Source organism: Barbatula barbatula, assembly GCF_947034865.1.
Source record: "Barbatula barbatula genome assembly, chromosome: 21".
Classification (NCBI taxonomy): domain Eukaryota; kingdom Metazoa; phylum Chordata; class Actinopteri; order Cypriniformes; family Nemacheilidae; genus Barbatula; species Barbatula barbatula.
The window spans coordinates 2463146-2483995 of NC_136784.1; the positions used below are offsets into that span (position 1 = coordinate 2463146).

Sequence of the window (20850 nt, forward strand, 5' to 3'; positions counted from 1 at the left end):
GAGCTCATTTTTAATAAAAGCCAATGATAAATCATGTTTAGTCGGAAGACCCCGCAAAAGTGTCCAAATAAGGGCACATGAGATATTTGTCTATGAAATCCTGATTCTTTATTGGTTGACTTGTGATAATAATGTGCCAACCACGATTAAATACGTACCCTGACGCCTGGGATCTTTCGGTGGCAGAAGCAGGGTTATTGGTTATTAAAAATAAGAGATAACAGGAATGTACCCGATTGGTGTAACGGAAGACATCAGTTGCATAGTTTCACTATAAATATGGGCTTGAAAACACTGTAACTTGAGATGCTTTGGGAAGATCTCACTTTGTTTGGCATGCGCAAATAAAGTTAACTTTTTGACACCTGGACCCTCTTCGTCTGAGCAGTTCTTTGAAACTACAAGAACAACTTTCAACAACACCTTCCTGATATTATTCCAGGATCAGACACACTCGCCCAATTTAAATCTAGATTAAAGGCGCATCTCCAGCCAAGCATTCACTTAATGCAAAATATGCTAAATAAACCACAGGGAGACATGAGATATTATTTACTAGGTGTTTATATAACAAGTTAAACTATTCATTTTCTGTGTTTTTCCCAAAGCTGCTTTGGAACAATGCAAATTGTGAAATGCGCCATATAAATAAAATCGAATTGAGCAAGGGGGTGGAACCCGTTTCCCCTTTTTGATTGGCTGTCGCCTAGTTACCACGAAGACGGTCAGCGTTCTTGTTCCATTGAAACGTAATTCGCGAAAACACGTGAATGAATGTATTATTATTATTATTTCATACTATTCCAGTAAACGCGTTCGTAAGTGCGTCTTTCCATGAAATAAAAAAACAGCCTTCATGTGTATCGAACACATTCTGTAGTACTTAGCTATTTCCTTTTCCGTGGGAGGGGCTACAACCGCGCGTGCGCAGAAGAGGCTGCGCATAATTTTGGCTGTAATGGATGATGTGAATTCTCTCTGAATTAAGGGCCGTGGAGGGTTTTATATCCACGAACATCGCCCGAATTATACGTCCGGTTGCTTCCCAGAGCCGCTTGAGTAAACCGGAACAAATTTTAACACATAAATATGTGACCATTTCCGACAAATATGAAACTACAGAGAGTTTACACTGAATATTAAAGCGAATATGTGAACAAGAAGCAAGCGGGTCGAGTTTTTCATTTTCAGTTATGTGGGGAGATATCCATGCACAGCGAGCTTCACGCGATCAAAGCCCGACGGCCGCGTGCAAGGACGTCTAAATAGGATAAGCAAACTAAAACAGGGCAGCGTGCGTTTTCTTTTCTTTGGCTTTCGGTGGGAGCTAGCTTAGCCTAAGCTAGCCGCGCCGCAGTGGAGAGGCGCGACCGTGGAAACGACTAGAAACACCATCGCGAAGGACATTAATCGGTCGTATCGTTAAAAGGGTCGTTTTTGCTTTTTGGTCACTCTCGGATACGTTTCGGACCCGCACAAAGGAGCCAGATCTCGCCCGACGGGACCGGGGGATGACTTCTGGATAAGCTGTGCGCAATAAACCGCACGCGCATTTTCGTGCTTCGTAAACGTTTTCGTCTCGCAAGAATCGTTTTTTTTTTTACCCGACACCGTGCGATTTCTGCTGTTAATGTGCTGTCTTGACCGCAGGGGTTCGCGTCTCCAGAGGACACTGGTTGTGGAGGTATGCCTGGGTCAGACCGCCTGCATGCGACCAAAAGGAAGGCTGAATCGCTGTACCACCATCAGCAGCAGCAGGCGGCCGGCGGGGACGGTAAAACGGCTCCACCTTCGCACACCGGCTCCGGTAAGCATCTCTTAAAGTCAACGAGCTCTGCTTCTTCCAAGCTCAAACGAAGCAAGCCCAAACACGAGGCCGAAGCCGTCGCCTCCGCTTGCAGTTCCGCCAAGCCTCCGGCAGCGGGCGTCATTAAGCCGCTCGTCGAGTACGACGACATTAGCTCCGACTCGGACCCTTTTCTGGATTCTCCCGCGGGTGCGAAACCGACCGAAGGCAGAGACTCCGACCACGTAGATTCCGATTACAGCAAAGCGGGGGTTAGCAAAGACAACAGGACTCATAAACACAAGCGCTCCCGGAAGAAGTCCAAAGACCCTCACCGGGTGCGGGAGTCACTGGAAGGCGAAGAGAACCCCAAGAGGACCGCAAAGGAAAAGGATCGCGCGAGCAAGGACAGTCGAAAGGTCAAGGAGGGTTCAGGCTCGCTTGTCTCCGCGTCCAGGCGCTCGGATGAGTCCGGTAGTAAGAGATGCGGTGACTCGCTCTCATCCGCCGTGGTCCAGTCGGCCGTAAATCTGGGCAGCAGCGCGTCGTCGGCGTCCTCGTCCCGAAGCAAGGAAAGCGGGCGTTCGTTAAAGTCCCGCAAAGATAAGGAGAGGAGAGAGGGCTACGAAGACAAGAGCCGCCGAAAGCCCTCCAAGAGCCGCAAGTCGAGCCCCAAGGGGAAGAGCCAGTCTCGGGGTAGCCCTAGGAGGAAGGCCGCCGCGCAGTCGGTGAGTCCCAGGAGAAGCGGAGGGGACAGTCCCTCCGCCGGAGAGCAGGACAACAGTTATTCCTCCAGGCGCAGGCCTGCGAGTCCGAGCCCGTACAGGGAGCCGTCCAGACGGAGCAGGCAGAGGTCAGAGAGTCCGTATGGACGGAGGAGGTCCTCTAGTTGCGAAAAGGATGGAAGTCCGTATGTGAGCAGGAAACACTCGCCGAGCAGTCCCTATGGCAACCGACGCTCATCCAGTACCAGCCCGGTATCCAGGTGAGTGGCCGCACGTGCACAACAGCATCCGATCTGAAGTGGGCAACAATAAATGCTGTAAAAACAAAGGTTGTTGGTGTTACAGGTGAAATTGTTTTTAAGAAATGTGTTTGCAGATTGTTTTTTGATGTCATTCTATGAAATGCGGTCATTTTTGGTAGTCTTGAGGCTGTTTTGGAATCAGGGATGTGAACAACAGCACAGGTTGAGAGGGGAAGTGTGTGGTGGTCTTAACAAGCGGTTGACATTAGATCCATGTTGTTTTGCATGATGCACAGTAATAAAAACAAATGTACGGGGAGATTTTCCTTTCTATTTTATTTTATACTCCTAGCAACGTTTGTTATCTGGTGGAGAAGAGGTTTTTCTTAACACTATATCTGTTTTTATCATTAGCAACTTGAATTATTTAGAGGACCCAGATTAATGAAATGTTAGATTTGACTTGATAAACTGCATTGCGTTGAAAAATCTGCCCGCTCCAGTGGCATTATTGTGGGTTCGTGGTGACACTCGTGTTATTGTATTACCTTTGCGCTGTCAATCAAACTTTAGGGGTTTTTACTTAACATTAGTAATTATGTATTTGATCATAGATGGTGGTTCAAAAACTGCAGTGTTTGATCTTTCAAACTACAGTTTTGGCACAGAATATTTGGACCTTTAGTTGCGTATGAACTAGGGATGCTCCGATCCGATATTCGTATCGGGTATCGGCGTCGATACGTAATAAAATTCTAGATCGGGTATCGGTGCAATTTGTCACCGATACCCGATCTGACATAAAATTTTTGCTAGACGATGTAAAAGTTCATGGAGACACCGGCGCTTAAACTCTCTCGTGGGCGGCTGTGCATTGCGCAACGTGCGACATCATACGCTAGCAACGTGCCAGCATACGCTAGCAACGTGCGACATCATACGCTAGCAACGTGCTCTGTACGTAGTGCACGTGAACAAGTGAACATATAGCAGCGAACAGCATGGAGCGAGCCAAAATATCTGTCATTTGGAGTTATTTTACAACAGCTACGCCAATAAGTTCCACCGCTTTCATTGTTATGGATGGGCAACCGCTGTCCGTCGTTGCGTATAATGGCTTCAGACTCCTTATAAACCACCTGGAGCCGCAGTACGACACGCCGAAGCGTAAATATTTATCTGATATTTATCTCTACCTGAACTGTACCGAAAAGTCTGCAAACACATATCCGAAAAAATTAAAGATGTCAATGCGGTGAGTTTTACAACAGATATCTGGAGCTGCGACGTGTCGCTTTTAAGTTTAACCGCACACTGGTTGGATGAGAATTTTGTGCCACAAAATGCCACGTTAAATGCAACAAACATGTGCAGTTTTACTCAGCTAGGGAAGCTAGCGTTTTATTCATCTGTTTCTGTGTTGGATGTTAAATTTTATTTTCTCTAAACTTTAGTTTAGTTAAGTGGACTTTGCTTTAGTGACTAAAGCATTCAAAAGATCTGATTCATGTTATTTTGAATATCTAAAGCAGTAAAGCTATTACTTTTTTTGCTCAATTTCAGCTGCTTTATTGCGAATTGATTTTTAAATTATTTTTGCACTTTCTTAAAAATTATTAAGAGATTTTGTTTCTATTTATTTTTGCACTTTCTTAAAAATTATTAAGAGATTTTGTTTCTATTTATTTATACCCGTTTATAAAGCTAGTGAAGCTGTTGTTATATTCAGCTGCTTAATTTGCACCTTAATTTTGAATGTCTTTGGTCCAAAGATAGTGAACAGTTTTGTTTTATTTTTCATTTGTTTTGCACCGGTGCTGGTTTAATAAACTATTTACAAAATTTTTGAATCATTAGTTTGTTATTTTGTTTTACGGGGTCAGGAAATTTATGTTAAGTCGAGCCTGATGTCTTGTACTGCAATGCACATAGTTTATTAAGTAATTGTGCACTTTACATTTTTTACCTTAGTATCGGATCGGTACTCGGTATCGGCCAATACTGAATCTCAGGTATCGGAATCGGTATCGGAAGCAAAAAAGGTGGATCGGAGCATCCCTAGTATGAACATGAGAGAAGGCTGGATAAGGATGCATTTGCTGATGTCTAAACAGTTCGAGCCATATTCTGCTTTTTAGTTGCAATAAAATACTTGATCAATGCTGAAGTAATGGGGTTTGAAATCTTATTATTGGTACTCTCTTTATACAGCAGTTGTTTGTAAAGTGCCACTTTGGTGCTTATGATGCACCGTATTGTCCATTCAGAAGGAGAAAACAACATTTTATCATTTTTTAAAATGAATTCATTAGCAGTGTGACGAATATATTTAATTGACCAATTTTATCTTTTATGATTCACAAGCTATATAGAGTATTTAAATGTGTTTTCACATGTTTAACAAATAGATTTTACACAAATCTGTTCATTTAAGATCACCTTGTGAATGTTGTTAGGTGTTCTGTTGACGTGATTTTAAAACATTTCTTCTTTCTCATCTTCAGGCGATCGTTACGTTCCCGTAGTCGCTCTCCACACTACTTGTCCTCTCGCCGTTCATCATCTCGTTCTCGCGCTAAGAAACACTCTTTATATTCGGGAAGCTCGAGAGGAAAAGGCGAAGAAAGTCGATCCCCTTCTCATCTGCCGATCTCTTCCAGCCTCGGGGCCGAGCTTACCCGGAAAAAGAAGGAACGTCAGGCGGCAGCCGCCAAGAACTCTCCCTCCCTCCCTTCAAACGCCACAAGCGCTGCAAACCTGCAAGTGAAAAACACAGAGTTAACACTAGACACTGCCCCGCCCCCTGAGCAGCAAAGACCTCCATCCCCGCCTCCGAGCACCGTTACGCTGGACGAACCGGTGGCGGTTCCTCCTCCACCTCTCCCTCTGTCCAATCCTCCTCCGTTACCTCTCTCGACTCCTCCGCCTCTTCCTGCAAACTCTCCACCCCCACTTCCTCTCTCGTCCCCTCCACCCCTTCCTCTAAACAGCCCACCACCAGCGGCTCCACCTTCAGCACCTTTTGCACCGGTTTCCTCCCGGAAAAGCCCAATGCGAAAATCCACACAAAGTTCTGGACACCTGGTGAAGACCTCCACCCTCCCACTGCTTCCCTTGCCACCCGTTCTTCTGGGAGACAGGTGAGACACACTAAAGCTTCTTTCTAGGTTTGTTCCCATTGACGATACTATTGTGTATTGACGATGCTCAGACATATCGGCTAAAGCTGAATCCTTAGACGGTTTTTGGTGGGGTGAGATGAGATCGGGCTCGAGAGAACACGATATCCTCGCGCGAATGGAGTGTTGGACTTAAAATTGCGATCATTTTAGTGCCATATGCTCCCTAATTTCAAAACATTGCAACCTCAAAATATATTTCTTGTGGTCCGACCTGTTTTCATTACTGTACAGAACACGCTAATAACTGCACAATGTGCGTGATCGGCCCGGCCATTCATAGATGGTGTTATTTACAATCCCGCAGCGCTACTTTTCCACCGTTTCTGTATGTAAACACGTACTAGATGGGCGGTTTTCACGTCCGCAGCTCCTCGCGAATTAAGCAATAGTGTTTTTACGGTGCCAGGACTGAACAGCAGCGGACTGTACCTCAAGTAGAGTATAGCAAATGCAAGTTCACAAAACGTTATTTTAAATGCATTCATATGCAAACCTCAAAAACGGATCATCGGTCTCTTACATACGTGCAATGTTAGCATAAAACATAGTCTTCACCTGCCTCTCGATTCGATTACGATTTAGAGGGTCACTATTCCATGCATCTTGTCCGCCATTTGTGTTATTAAAAATATATAAACAATAATAAATATATTATCAAAAGGTTTCAACCCAATGAACATAAAATTCTGTAGTAGCTTTTACTCTAATTCACTTAGAGGAAGGTTAAATCAAATATGAGACCTGGAGCGGATCACGAAACTACAGACTGAAAGAAGGTCAAAAGAGTATTTCCTTTGTTATGGGTGAATCAATTCACATGTTTTTTTTTTCATAATAAAGGCCCGAGTTAACCACGCCAACTTATTTACATTCCACGGAATAGAAAAATCTGACATGTGTGCCGAAGTGTCGCGATGCATCGTGAAAACTATTATTTTCCACAGCTCTAATAAAACATGTGTTTATGTAGTTTTAACTGTTTTTCTGAAGGCTATGCGGTTAACTTACTATTCAGTAAGTTTAGAAAGAAGGATTGACGAGTACTATGCAAAAGCATATAGAGAAAACGACCACAGCTCCGTACTTAAAGCTGCGTCTGTTAAGAAAACAAAGCATTATTTTGAGTTTGTGACAAAACATTTAGCAGTGTTTACATATTATAACTCCATAATATAATTCATTAAAACAGAAGTTTATGTTGTATAAAACAAGTTGATTTTTTTAATGCCTAAATGTTTTACATTGTGGTTTTTTTAGATGATTAAGAGACAATTTTCACCTATAGATTTGATCATTTCTGTGTTCTTTGCAAAATAACAAAATAATGGAGTGATTTACTTACAACTTTTACATCAAGCATCTTTTAATTTATATGTAGAATGGAATTTGATATCCAGTCCTCTGTTTTTTTTCTTGTCCTAACTGGGGAACCGCATTTATAATTTATAGCGTTAAAGCTATAGCATTGAAGCATTCCTTTAAACTAAGGGCTAAACAATTACAAATTGTCATGCCTCACATTGTCAACAGTTGTATAAGTTAGCAAGCAACATTCATCTTTGTTAAATAATTTTTCTTAAAATGTTGTTGTGCTATAAATTTCCACGTTAAATACTGTTTGTTTTGATATTCGTTCTATGATGGTAATGCAACACCTGCTTTTGCCCAAACACTCTTTTAGGTCACTTTACACAAAGCTGTGATGACATATGGAAGATTTCCTTAACAAATAAAATAAGTTTTTTATGTTTTTGGAAGCAAGACTGTTAGCGGTGTCAAGAGGTGCTCAAGGTTGCCTATGCAAAACCCCCAATCACATTGTTAGTTTGATGTTTCCTTGTTATTTATTGACACTGCCCTTTGTCCAATGTATTTCTGTGATGAAACCTGCAGCAATGTGTAAATGTAAAATGAAAGAAAAAAACATTGTACTGTGGTTTCTGGTATGTGTTCCCATATGTTTAGTGTGTTGTTAATGAAATATCTATATTAACACTTCTGATCAAGTTGTTTTTCTCTAAATTACCGATTTTATCACTAACCAATCAACTACGTCATAACCAAAGGAAAAACAGTGTGCCTCTGTTTTGGTTAACAAATATAAAAGGATATTTTCTGCTCTTTCAGTCTGAAGAAGAGTCTTCCCCAGAGGTCGTCACGAAAGGAACGAGTGAAGGAGAAAGAAAAGGAAAAAGAAGTCAGGACGCGCCTTCTCAGCGATTTGCCCCTCCCACCTGTGCTTCATGGTGGAGACTCCTCCCCTCCACATTCACCTGTCCAGGAGCCCCCGACCCCCCAGCAACCGACCTACAAGAAGAGACCAAAGTGAGTATCACTAAAGAGAGAGAACCTCATAATGCATGGACAGCAGTCCGAACATTTGCTGTCTGTGTGAAATGTCTCCAGGATTTGCTGTCCGAGGTTCGGAGAGAGGAAGCAGACTCAGAGCGACTGGGGCAAACGCTGCGTGGATAAGTTTGACATCATCGGCATCATCGGAGAAGGAACGTACGGCCAGGTGTACAAGGCCAAAGACAAAGACACAGGTGCGCTGCCTCCGTGTCATGTTTGAAGGGTGATGATCGGGTGTTGAAATTGAAGATATGAGTTTAAGTGCTTCAGCCAGATGGGTAAATATTAGAGGTCGACCGATATTGGGTTTTGCCGATGACGATAACTAAGTTGGGCAGAACCTGCTAATAATGATTAGTTAATAATAGTATATTGATGGATTCTGAATCAAAACACTAAGTAACATAGCAATGAAGTTTGTTTATTAGGCTACAACGATAAACAGTGTTGCCTGAACCACGAATCTGTAATGTTGCTTTAAATAAAACACAGAAATATGAACTATATTGATAAGAATAAGTCAACATTGACAATTAGAAGAAAATTCTTGCATCAAATGAATGACATCTTAGAGATCAATTTTAATATTTGACAACATTACAGGCAGTGATGGGAATAACGGTGTCATAAATAAACAGCGTTACTTACGGTGTTTGTTTTTTCAGTAACAAGTAATCGAGCGAATGACTGTTTCCCCGTGAGCTGATACGTGATGAAAACATACACATACATCCATGCTGTGCAGTAAAACGCATTTTACCTTCTCGCTTAATGTCAAGGCAATGTGAAGCAAAGCACGGAGCACAGATACTTTTTTAAATAGATGGAATGAGGCACGGATGCTGCTGCGGGTAACACAAAACTAACATTGTGAAAGTGAAACTAACCTTGTGTCAAACAATAACTGCGAGTCATTAAATATTCCTAAAATGCAATCTCAAGTGTGCATGAGCTAACATTCAGCTATCACACTGGAAAGCAGTCAAAACATTAAGAGCACATCTTGCTATTAAACAGTTTACTTTTGTAAGAAACGACGAGAAATAAGTAGAACGGTACAGTATGTCTAGCAGTTGTGAAGTTGGTACATGTCTTCAGAAGCATCATTTCTTTTTAGACTTATTTGTTGACCAGTTGTGGTCTTTGCAATAAATTGTAGCTGTTCTTAACTATTCTATTGTTTTATTGTTGAGTAATATTTGTATTTCCGCCTCTAGATGTCGCTGTTTTATTCTGTGCGATTATCGACAGTTATCATTATTAAGCGCAAAAACGTTAAAATCCTGCTAGTAAATATAAATGTTGACAGTGTGTTTTAAACATAAATCTGTTGTGTGTGTTTGTAAAGGTGAGCTGGTGGCATTGAAGAAGGTACGGTTAGATAATGAGAAGGAAGGTTTCCCCATCACTGCCATCCGAGAGATCAAGATCCTGAGACAGCTCAACCACAGCAGCGTTGTTAACATGAAAGAAATCGTCACTGACAAACAGGACGCACTCGACTTCAAAAAGGACAGAGGTCTGTTCAATTCGTTACTTGTGCTTCCCTAGTGTTCATATTAGAGCATCACGGCTCATGTGTGTACATGTGTGTTCAGGTGCGTTTTACCTGGTGTTTGAATATATGGACCATGACCTCATGGGTCTGTTGGAGTCTGGACTGGTGTCGTTCTCTCATGAACACGTACAGAGCTTCATGCATCAGCTCATGGAGGGATTAGATTATTGCCACAAGAAGAACTTTCTGCACAGAGACATCAAGTGCTCTAATATTCTGCTAAACAACAGGTACTATAATGAACTACTAAACCGTGTTGGGGATTTCTTATGTGTCTTGTGTTCTTCTGTCTGTTGTTATGGGGGATTCTCACGAAACCTAGGTTTCAAGATGGCAACCATTATTTTCTTAAACACACACATCAACAGATTTCCTTTTGATTCATTAAAAACGTGGAATGACGGCATTCGTCAAAAACTTTTACTAACAGTTTTGAACACAATTTTGAACTTTTTTTTTTTAAAGGACCTACAAATTTAAATTTCCCTAAGCATTTAAAACCGTCATCTCACAGCATCTTTAAAAAAGCATAACCATGATGCCTAGGCAAATTTTATCAATTATACGGATTCATACATAAGACGACATTAAGTATATTGTAATGGAAAATTATACGTATAATGTCGTTCAAACTATTTTAATTTTACTTTGTTAAAATTACAACATACAATGCAGTCGGACACATTTGGGATGTTTTACGGTAATGAGCAATAACACAAGCAATACAATACATAACTAATTGATTCCTATATTAAAACACAATTATCTTTATTATGATCATTATTTGTCACAACATTAAATGTTTTATAATTCAAATCTTTACTGGTTTCGTGAAAATAGGCTTTTATTTCGATAAAATGCAAGTGCAACCTCTCTTATGTCGATTGTGGTTTACAGCGGTCAGATCAAGCTGGCAGATTTTGGGTTGGCTCGTCTCTATAACTCGGAGGAAAGGTTAGTCATGATGTCAGAGAATTTATTTATTGTTTATTTGTGTCAAAATCTGTGAATATTAAGGAACAGTATACCTGTGACAATTCTCACGATGTTCATTGAAACTCGTTGGTTCTTGGGTGCATCTTATAGAAACGCACATATAACAACTTATTATAAGATGCAAATTTCAAGAGTAGAAGTTGTAAACTACATAAACTTTCATTTAATTAGTTTTCACAGGACTACATCATAGGTCAATCCAAAGTAGACATGTGTCTTATTGTAAGCTGATATAAAGTTGGAATGAGTTGTTTACTGTATGATCTCTGGTCATTTCCAGTCGGCCGTACACCAATAAGGTGATCACGCTGTGGTACCGGCCACCCGAGCTGCTGCTGGGAGAGGAGAGATACTCCCCCGCTATAGATGTGTGGAGCTGCGGGTAAGATCACATCTGTTAGGCTCTGTTAGATGCATTTGTGTGATCATTATATTGCCATGCTAATCATGTGATTTGGATTTTGTGTACAGGTGTATTTTGGGAGAGCTCTTCACCAAGAAACCCATTTTTCAAGCTAACCAAGAACTACTGCAGCTGGAGCTGATCAGGTGCGTTTCCATTCGCTGAACCGATGTGCTGTTTGTGTAGGATAGACTGTGGTGACATGGCTGTATTTGTTTTTGTCAGTCGCCTGTGTGGGAGTCCGTGTCCTGCCGCTTGGCCAGATGTGATCAAGCTGCCGTACTTCAACACCATGAGACCCAAGAAACAGTACAGACGGCGCTTGCGAGAGGAATTTGCTTTGTACGTTTCTTAAATACAGCAGAACATGTTAACTCGGGTTTATTGTGTGAGGTTTTTATCGTAATAATTCTTAAATGTTTTATCTTAACTTTGGCTTTGTTCACCCTCCAGACAAATGCAATTTGGTTTTTAAATGATGCCTTCAGATTTCATCTCTTGCTAATTTTTTGTTGTTGTTGTCTAATGTTTAATCTTCATTGGTGGCGGTAGTAGCAATGTGATCTTTGCCACAACAGGCAAGAACGATTTCAGTGTGGAATTTAGTTTTACCCCACGGTATGTAAGAAATGCCTGTCTTCCAGCCTGCCCTCCTCCGCTCTTGACCTGCTGGACCACATGTTGACGCTGGATCCATCGAAGCGCTGCACAGCCGAACATGCGCTCGCGAGTCAGTTTCTGTGTGACGTGGAGCCCGGCAAAATGCCGCCCCCAGAGTCAGTGCATGTCTCATGTTTTTTACAAATTCACATCTTTTGCATTTACAATTGCATCTGCAAGGTCATGTCGATCGCAGGTTAGCAGTATGTTTCGCTATAAAATGGCCAATCTTTCACACTGCTTCTATCGTTCTCCATCTTCAAGTATTCATGCAACTTTCACAGATTTGTCGTTCACATGACGATGTGAATTTATGAGTTTTGTTGTAATAACTCAATTATCCTGTAGTTTGCCTCATTGGCAAGACTGTCACGAGCTGTGGAGCAAAAAGCGACGGCGTCAGAGGCAAAGCGGCGTGCCTGAGGAGTTACCTGTTGCCAAAGTGTCACGCAAGGAGTCCGGAGGGGAGAACAGCCGCCCGCCCCCGCCTCCCCCATCTGCCCAGCCTGCAGCAGCAAACATCACAGCTAGCGAGCTTGAAGGTGAGTTAGGTTTTAGCTTCTAAGCTGTCTCTGAACCTTAAAATACTTTCTCGATGTAGGAAACGCAAATCGGAGTGGCTGACTTCTGATGTATAATGTCGTCTTATGTCCATTTGGAAGTTACCGTATCTGCATTTTCACTGTTTTATGATGTGTTTGTGTCGTCTCCAGCAGCATTATTAAAATTATCTTGTTGTGAAGTGAAGTGTAATATATCCTCATTTAAGAGATGCCAGTTGTAACTCGTATGCCGCGTTGTACGCACAGGTTTAGGAGCGGCCACGGAACAGTTGAATCAGACCGAGCTGGCGGTCCTTCTCAACCTGCTCCAAAGTCAAACAGACCACCTAAACCTCCCGCAGATGGCCGAGGTCCTCCGCAGCTCCTCGGAAGCCTCCACTTCAGTGCTGTCCAAAACGGCTGCCGCCCCCTCCATGCCCGAGCTGGACCCCGCGCAGCAGATAGAACTGCTTAGCCATCTCTCCACCTTACTCCAGTCCTCTAGCAATCCTCAGCCTACAGAACTCCCGCAGGAAGACCAGGCCGGCCTCCTCACGCTCCTGTTGGAGCAGCTGATAAAGGCTCCGGCTCAGGGGCCGGACGAAAGCAACGGAGTTCAGTCGGACGAGGCCGTGGCACGAGGCAGCTCTGCTTCAGTCAAGGGCAGCAGTCGCGAGGGCAAGTGTTAGCTTGATCTACGGGTGGGACGGGGCATGAGTGGTCGAAAGCTGTGATTGGTCGTAGCTAAAAAAAGATTGTAATGTCTCATCAAGTCTACACACGGCGGGGGTTTGTGGGACCGCCCAGCAGTAAGGCTAATACACACTTTTCATGCAGAGTTTTTCGTTGTTGTTTTCTTATCTTAGCTGCAAGCTAACAAAATAAATAAATTGTCATGTTTATTTGAAATACAAATGTTTTTTTCTGCTGTCGTAACTTTCAACTAAATTTCACAGCCTTGCAGCGAGCAATTTCATAGGAAGAAAAAAAGCCAAGCCGCTGGTTTTGTGTCATTTGCAGGATGCGTTGGTGTCCCATGGACTGACACATACAAAAGATATTTTGTGCACTGCACCCCGAGAAGGGTGAACCCTTGAAAGATGGTTAATATTTACGTTAACCTGTAGTAGTTCTGGAATAAAGAGCAGTTTTGGACACATCTTTACTTGTGCCTCTGTTCTAATACACAGACTGATCTCTACAAATGAGAAAACGGCAGTTTTCAGAATCGGGTTAGCATTACCCATCTTTTGCTTTACGCGTAGTTATTTTATACTGAACGGATATTATTTTGAGTGAATTTCACAAAGCCTGTTGTGTCCGGGTCATAGTTCAACACAACATCATGAAAATACTGATCGGTTTTCATTTTTTGCATTATTTTCGTAAGTTTCCCCAAATGGTGTTCATATAAATAAAATAAGTGTTCTATTTATGCTTGGTAATAGAAATTGTTGCAAGGATTTTTTTTTTATTACAAGTATTGATTTTACTGCGGATGTAATGGTATCATGATAAAAATAATAATCACAATTTGATGCACGGTTTTGTGGAAAATGTCATAATGCAACATATAATGGTCCTAAATTCAAGCTTTTTTACTTGTGACGTATTGATATACAGCACGCACCCGTTGCACAACTCGACGATATCAACCGGTTTTGTGAGATTCCCCGTCTATCTTTGTTCTCGTACATCTAAAAGAGATGTTACTTACAATATCTTGCTGATCTAATCCGGCTTTAAAAAACGGTATTCTTGAGCTCGGCTGACCCTTGTCCTTACAGATGAAACCATCAAGTTCATGTTTGTTTCAACTCACTCTTTCCTCATATTTTTTCATCAGTAGTTTTCTTTTCTCTCGTAGCTAAACAGTCTTTGGGTGTAAATCTGTGAGTACACACTGTAATAAAAGTCTTACTGTGAGACGAGTGTCAAATAAATTATAGATACACTGTATGCATTGTCAGCACCTTTATCATTTTTTCCAAACTGATAAAGGTCTTGTTTTAATTTATTTTTTATATGTTTGTCCGATCTTTTGGAACACTTTACAATAAGACGCTATTTGTTAACAGTTAATTAATGCATTAGCTAACATGAACAATACTTCTACAGCATCTATTTATATTCATTCATGTTAATTTCAGCATTTACTAAAACGTTGTTAAAATAAAAATTTTCACTTAACATTAGTTATTATAAGGCTCGTTGGAATGCTTGATTCTCATTGGCCCGTCGCAACATTCGCAGTTTCGTTATTCCCAAATAACATCATCTTAAAATGAACCGCACACAGTAAACCTGATGCAGCAAGTCATTTTGATAGGTTTTTACAAATGAAATATAAATATATATTTTAATAACATATGACATATTTACAAATGATTAAACCAGATTGCCTGGTTCTTACCTTAAAACCAAAAGTACATTGAAAAAACTTTCCAATTGTCTTATTTCTGCGATAACCGGCTGCCTGTACGTTATGCACCATGAACTAAAATTAATAACTGTATTGACATTGTTGTATTGACAACTGTATTTTAAACCTAATGTTTACAAGGATGAATAAATGCTGAAAAACGTTTAATGTTAGCTAATGTTCTCTAATGCATTTGCTAATGTTAATGATAAAGCACCTTATTGTAAAGTGTTTCCCATTTTCCTTTGATTCTGAAAGTCTCCCAAGATTTTTTACATTCAGAGTTTGACCAGCAGGGTTTCATAAAGCTTGGTAATATAATTACGGTATATTACATTTTTATTCTCAATGTCTATTACCTTTAAACATGTAATGCTTCAAATCGCCCTCTACTCTCCATTACAACAATGGAGCCATCAATTTCAGCATAAAACGTGTTCATTTGTGTTCAAACCTCAACAACCTACCGCCTCAACTTTACTGTTTGAGCAGTTTTGTGTCTTAAACTGTGAGTATACGCTTGGCTAGAAACATGTAAATAGGTTTACTGAGACCATTTAGATTAAATGGCGTGCCTTCTGTAGTTTAACATTTATTGTCAAAGTTTTCATAAGTTTGGAACAAGTAGCTTGCATTCATATTTCCTTACATTCAAATTCACACAACCGCTGAAATGGAAACACAAAAAGAGTTTATTAATGTTTAATAAACACCATAATAGTTATGTTTATAACCACAATATTTATGAATTACTGATATGTTACACATTATGTTCCGAACTTACAAAGATATACATAGATCAATAGAAATACATTTGTATTTAGTACAGTAGGTTTGGAATAAACTGACATCATATTTTGTTCCTTGTGCAAAGTTCACATAGACTAACAATGTTACGCACTGAAGTTCTTTAAATAAAATCAACAAAACTTTCCTAAGTTCCTAGAAGAGTCGCAGACATTGAGCCATTTGTCATGTTCTGAAACCAAAGAACTCAAAGCCATCAGTCAAACATGTGTAACAATGTTTATCTGTTTGAGGATTAAACCTATTTATAAATGTGTAGTTGAAGCACACATCATCCTCCTGTGCAAATATATCTATGCTCAGAGATGATTTCTTAAAATCCGTTGAAAGGGTCTGAATACACGGTTTGACAACAGCAGGCGCTATAAACCGGTGCTGTTAAATTGCAACTATGTCATTTCAAACCTGTATGACTTTCTTTTGCACAATACAATAAGCTATTTTGAATGTAAGTAACCAAACAACATTGACTCGCATTGTATGAACACGAAAACCAGTTTGACATTCCTTAAAAAAAAAATATGTAAAGAATCACATTCAGGTTTGGAATGAGATGAGGGTGAATAAATGATGATTTTTATTTTTGGATGAACGCAATAAATATATTTAAAACCTAGTATCCCAATTTTAATCTCATAAGTAGCACTGCTGTGTAAAATTCGATTCATTATTGAAATGCCGTCAATGTTATCGGATTCAAATCCTTTAAAATGCACCCTTCTAAAAACTATATAAAAAAATGAACGACACAAGGATTATTTGGCTGCAAGGGTAAACACTTATTGCTGACGTATAGGCACTGATTTGAATGTATTGATAGTTTTTCTAGCAGAACGTTGTATTTACCTCTGTCCTTTTTTCTCTGGCAGATTCTGCATTAAAAGCCGAGGCGACAGGCTCCAAGTCTACAGTAGCACCCTCCACCTCGGATCACCCTCGTGCCGTAACGGCCACCCTGCTCCATCTCCTCTCCCATCAGACCTCAGAGGACGGACGTCCTTCTGCAGACCCTCGTCCCAGTCAGGTACCCTCCACTCCCCCGAGCACAACCCCACCCCCCGCATCCTCTTACGCCCCCTCGCCCGCCGCCGGCCTGGAAAACGCTGCTTCAGAGATTCTGTTCCCCCAGGACCAAGACCTGCGGTACTCTCTCGGTGGGTCCACCGGCCCGTCCTGAGCCGGGACTGAGAGTCGGCCACGCTGAACTGTATCTTTTGCTTTTTTACTAGTTACGCTTGTGTCTGCTGTTTCTTTCTTCCGTTGAAGGAGGGATTCTTGATTGCTGAATGGATGACGTGCATCCCTGCCAGCATTATTTTGAGGTCGTCTGTCCGGTTCAATGAAAATGTTTGTGGATCTGTAAAGGCTGCATTAACTTTGAATCCACATTCTCTTATTAAATGGCTTTCCTCGTGCCCTTTCTTGTCCTGGTTGGGTTTAAAGTGCAGGTCTGTCCCATCTAATAGGAGAGAAAAGAATACTTGGTTTTATTTTTGGTGGTAAAAGTGTACTTATCCCGAGATTTCGAAGCCTGTGTCGTGTTGTTTTCAGGACCAAGAGGTTTAGCAACGTTCATTTAAATGAAAGGGATCTTCCCGAATCCTTGCGAGACACATTGACTGGTCTGAGTTTTAGCAACAGAATTGCTTACTTTGATTTTGACTACGACAAATGTACATGTTGTAAAATGACAATAAATTAAAAACGTGGCTGAGTTAATTGTGTCTGTCAGCGTTTTACTCAACTTATTGGTACTAATGCGTCAATGTATTTTAACATCCTTAAGATATTTGTTTATAAATGAAAAAATCAATGCGATTTTGTTGCTTATAGGGATCAGGGTTAGATCGGGTCATGTGTGCTTGTCTTTTTTTCTTAAGCATTCGAAAGACGAACCATTTGCAGAATGCTACCCGTTAATCTGGGACGCTGCAAAAACATGTGGCAGCTGTGGGTGTAGTCATTCCATTTTTCGTGCGAATTTAAGGAGAAATACGTGTAAAAGTCTGGATATGATTATTATGCATATACTAGATAGCATTCAATGGGTTTCAATAGCAAATATAGACCTTGTTTACATCATTTGTCATAATTGCAGCTGTCTGAAAAGCTACAATGATGTGCACAAACATGCACTGAAAGACCTTTGACCTCACGATGATCCTAACGGGTCGAAAATAGTTCAGTTGCTGTTTTCGGTGCTCTGAATCCAAAACTTTGACGGATAACACCGAGCACTTTACAAGCAGAAAGGTTTGAAGTACTACATCTTCTAGATGAAGTGTAGTGCCATTGACAACCAAACGTTATTTTGCTCAATCGTTGATGGTGATATGTGTTCTTAGTTTCTTTATTCACTAAATGTTGGTTTTATTGTAGGCCTTACCTTCCGATGTTTATTTAAATATTTGTGAATTGTCATACCAATGTATTCTTTTGCCTTTGCTCCCCACATTTGACCAGCAAGTGGCGCTAGTGAGCCTTTTACAGTTACTACAGACATTTACAGTTTTTTCTAGCAGTTTGTGTAACTTTTGGCCATGTGTTACAAAGGCTTTTGTTATTTTGCAACGAAAGCTTGCAGATACAGTCGAGTCGCATCTGTGCCTCTATATTTGCCTGTTGATCGTAATATTTACAAAGCAGATATCTCCTCAAAGTAGTTGATACGTAAGGGAACCTTAAGATGTATGAATGCCATTACAAAGACAAAAATAGGCGCATATTTAAACTATATGTAGCACAAGCAAAACATTGAACCAAAACAAACTAAGCTTAACTAATATCCTGGCGGATCAGAGGAAGACCAAATGTGTTTGGACATTTTCTGGATGTCTATTGTTAATGTGATGAACCGCACCTGTGGTTCTTCTGTTCACACACCTGTGTGAACTTCATACGTTCTTAACACCAGGCAAAATGTCGAAAAGTCATGTCTTTTATGACGTCATCATGTTACAGTGTTTTATTGTGTTATTTAGCCGTAATTGTTTGTTATTACTACTTGGTCAAAACAACCCAACCGCAGTTTGATGGATATAACTTTGGATATGATGTATGTCTGTGTTTGCAAATGAACTCTTCATAGATCATAATTAAGGGCTTTGTTATCTAAAGGTCTTTCTAGGAACCACAGATTATCAGTTTTACTATACATATTATTTCACAAACATCCAAACACTGAAGCGTTGAAATCGGTTTCCAGCATAAATGATCATTGCCCTCTCTATATACATTTCTCCATCTCTCTAATAATCCTTATTCGCAAATAGAGGCCAAAAGGGGCTCAGCCAGCTGGATGAGATTATCTTTTTTTTCTGATTAGAAATCACCGTCAGCACAGCCCCCAAAAAGCCCACAAGTTGTGTCTCTAAGCCCCGCCTCTCTCCCGCCCCCAGGCTGATATAAGGACGTCCCGCGCCGACTCTTAACGCAGCCAGTGAGAGAGACAAATCCAGAGGTCAGGCTGATAAGAGAAAAAACACCGGCACATCTGAGAGACTTGAGGAAAGGAGAGAAATAACAAGGAGAGTTTGGAGGACACTGCGTGTGTGTGTGATTTTTATATGTTGAGACAGGGTTGATTCAAAGGATATTTGTGACACTGACAGAAGACAACAGCAGATTATGGAACCCTCGAGTCCTTCTGTGGGCCCCGTGGAACCCAAAGAAAAAAGGAAAATCCAGTTTGCCGTCCCAGCCACGGAACCGACCCAGCTGGACCCTCGGCAGGTCGAGATGGTGAGAGTCACTTGCTCCGACGCGTTGACACTGAATGGTTGTTCTGACATGAAATCACTATAACTTTACGCGTGTGTGTGTGTGTGTGTGTGTGTGTATAAAGCATTTTTGTCAGTGTCCACATTGTGAAAATGTCATGATTTTGGCACCAATATAATTTCATAAGAGATCTTTCGGGTGGATGTACTTTTGCTGAATTACTTATTTACCTAAACTCAAACGGAGAGAGAGCGCAGGTTTAAAAGCCATTAATCTGTCAGCGTGTGACCTGCACTCGAGCATGTCGAGTTCTTTCTGGATGTTCTGGATACCAGGACCTGCTTTTATAGCTTCACGGTGTACGCAGTAAATAACACGGTGATGACTTCCCTTCCAGATGTTTCCAAGTATTGGTTCGTCATTGGATTCTTGAGATGAAGTGAAGCGGTGACTGTGAATGTTTCTGGTGTCTGTCATCATGCACTAGTTCTCCGTCCTGTCTGTGTTGTAATTTTAGTCGTATCAAAGTGGGTCGAGGAGTTGCAGAGATGGGCCAGCGAGTCGTTCTCAGGAGACGAGAGTTATAAAAAGGTGCCTGGAGGAGAAAACTAGATTCTGCTGTGACGTTGACATAAACATGTTTATATGTCTGATTGGTTCTTTTAGGCTCATTTCATCCCACTTCCTGTGCTGAGAGGAAGTTATTGCTTAATTCTAGAATGTTTGGTGTTGGTTAGCGTCGCAATCAATCGCATCGATGTTGCCGATTGGCAGAGATTAAAGGGACAGTTCACCCAAGAATGAACATTCTGTCATTGTTTACACATCCTCTAGTTGTTTCGGTATAGATATATTAGTTTGTTCTGATAAAGAAAAAGATAAGGATATTTGGAGAATGCTTGCAACCAAATAGTTCTTGGCCAACATTCACTACCATAGTAGGAAAAACTACAATTGTAGTCAAAAGTGCCTCAGAACCGTTTGCTTTCCTACATTCTTCAAAATATCTTCTTTTGTGTTCAACATAACAAAAACATTTATAAAGTCATTTTTCCTGCTGTGGTAGTGAATGGTGGTTAAAAAGCCGTTTGCTTACAAGCATTCTTCCAAATATCTGTCTCTGTGTTCATCAGAACAAATGAAGACCGATTTTAAGTTTGTGGGCGAACTGTTCCATCAAACATGATCATCCATGGACTCCAAAAGCATGAGGAAACCTAAATTGGTGCTTTTCCAATTTACTTTAAAAGTCAAAACGTGACATTATGATGGCATGTTGACCTGTTGCTTAAATGACAAGAGCGTTCGAGCTGGCGTGATCTGCACATGTTATGATCAACATCACGATCTGAGAATGCTTCACAGTTGTCTTGTGTCTTAAGAAATCTGATCTCAATGTCAACAACGTTCCTTTAGTTTTGGAAACTTGCAGCTGTGGAAAAAAGTATTAAGAGC

At 40.9% G+C, this 20850-nt stretch overlaps 1 protein-coding gene across 6 annotated transcripts in view; it reads left to right on the top strand.

Annotated features, from left to right (window-relative positions):
• Positions 1 to 543: 543 nt before the first annotated feature.
• cdk12 (cyclin dependent kinase 12) overlaps positions 544 to 20850 on the top strand; it is a 28857-nt gene continuing 8550 nt past the window's right edge. For 4 of the 6 annotated variants that reach the window (XR_013788151.1, XM_079484730.1, XM_079484731.1 and 1 more), the window contains exons 1-14: positions 544 to 2771; positions 5258 to 5893; positions 8063 to 8260; positions 8342 to 8481; positions 9636 to 9806; positions 9886 to 10075; positions 10743 to 10799; positions 11122 to 11223; positions 11313 to 11390; positions 11470 to 11586; positions 11889 to 12020; positions 12253 to 12446; positions 12714 to 13124; positions 16545 to 16699. Coding sequence is in view for 5 of the 6 variants with exons in the window: in XM_079484730.1 (XP_079340856.1) it covers positions 1687 to 2771; positions 5258 to 5893; positions 8063 to 8260; positions 8342 to 8481; positions 9636 to 9806; positions 9886 to 10075; positions 10743 to 10799; positions 11122 to 11223; positions 11313 to 11390; positions 11470 to 11586; positions 11889 to 12020; positions 12253 to 12446; positions 12714 to 13124; positions 16545 to 16699 (3666 nt within the window). In the remaining variant the exon portion in view is untranslated. Of the gene's footprint in view, positions 2772 to 5257; positions 5894 to 8062; positions 8261 to 8341; positions 8482 to 9635; positions 9807 to 9885; positions 10076 to 10742; positions 10800 to 11121; positions 11224 to 11312; positions 11391 to 11469; positions 11587 to 11888; positions 12021 to 12252; positions 12447 to 12713; positions 13125 to 16544; positions 16700 to 16804; positions 17393 to 19073; positions 19225 to 20850 lie in introns of those variants that run through there. The other 2 variants (XM_079484734.1, XM_079484733.1) reach the window with 2 other exon arrangements.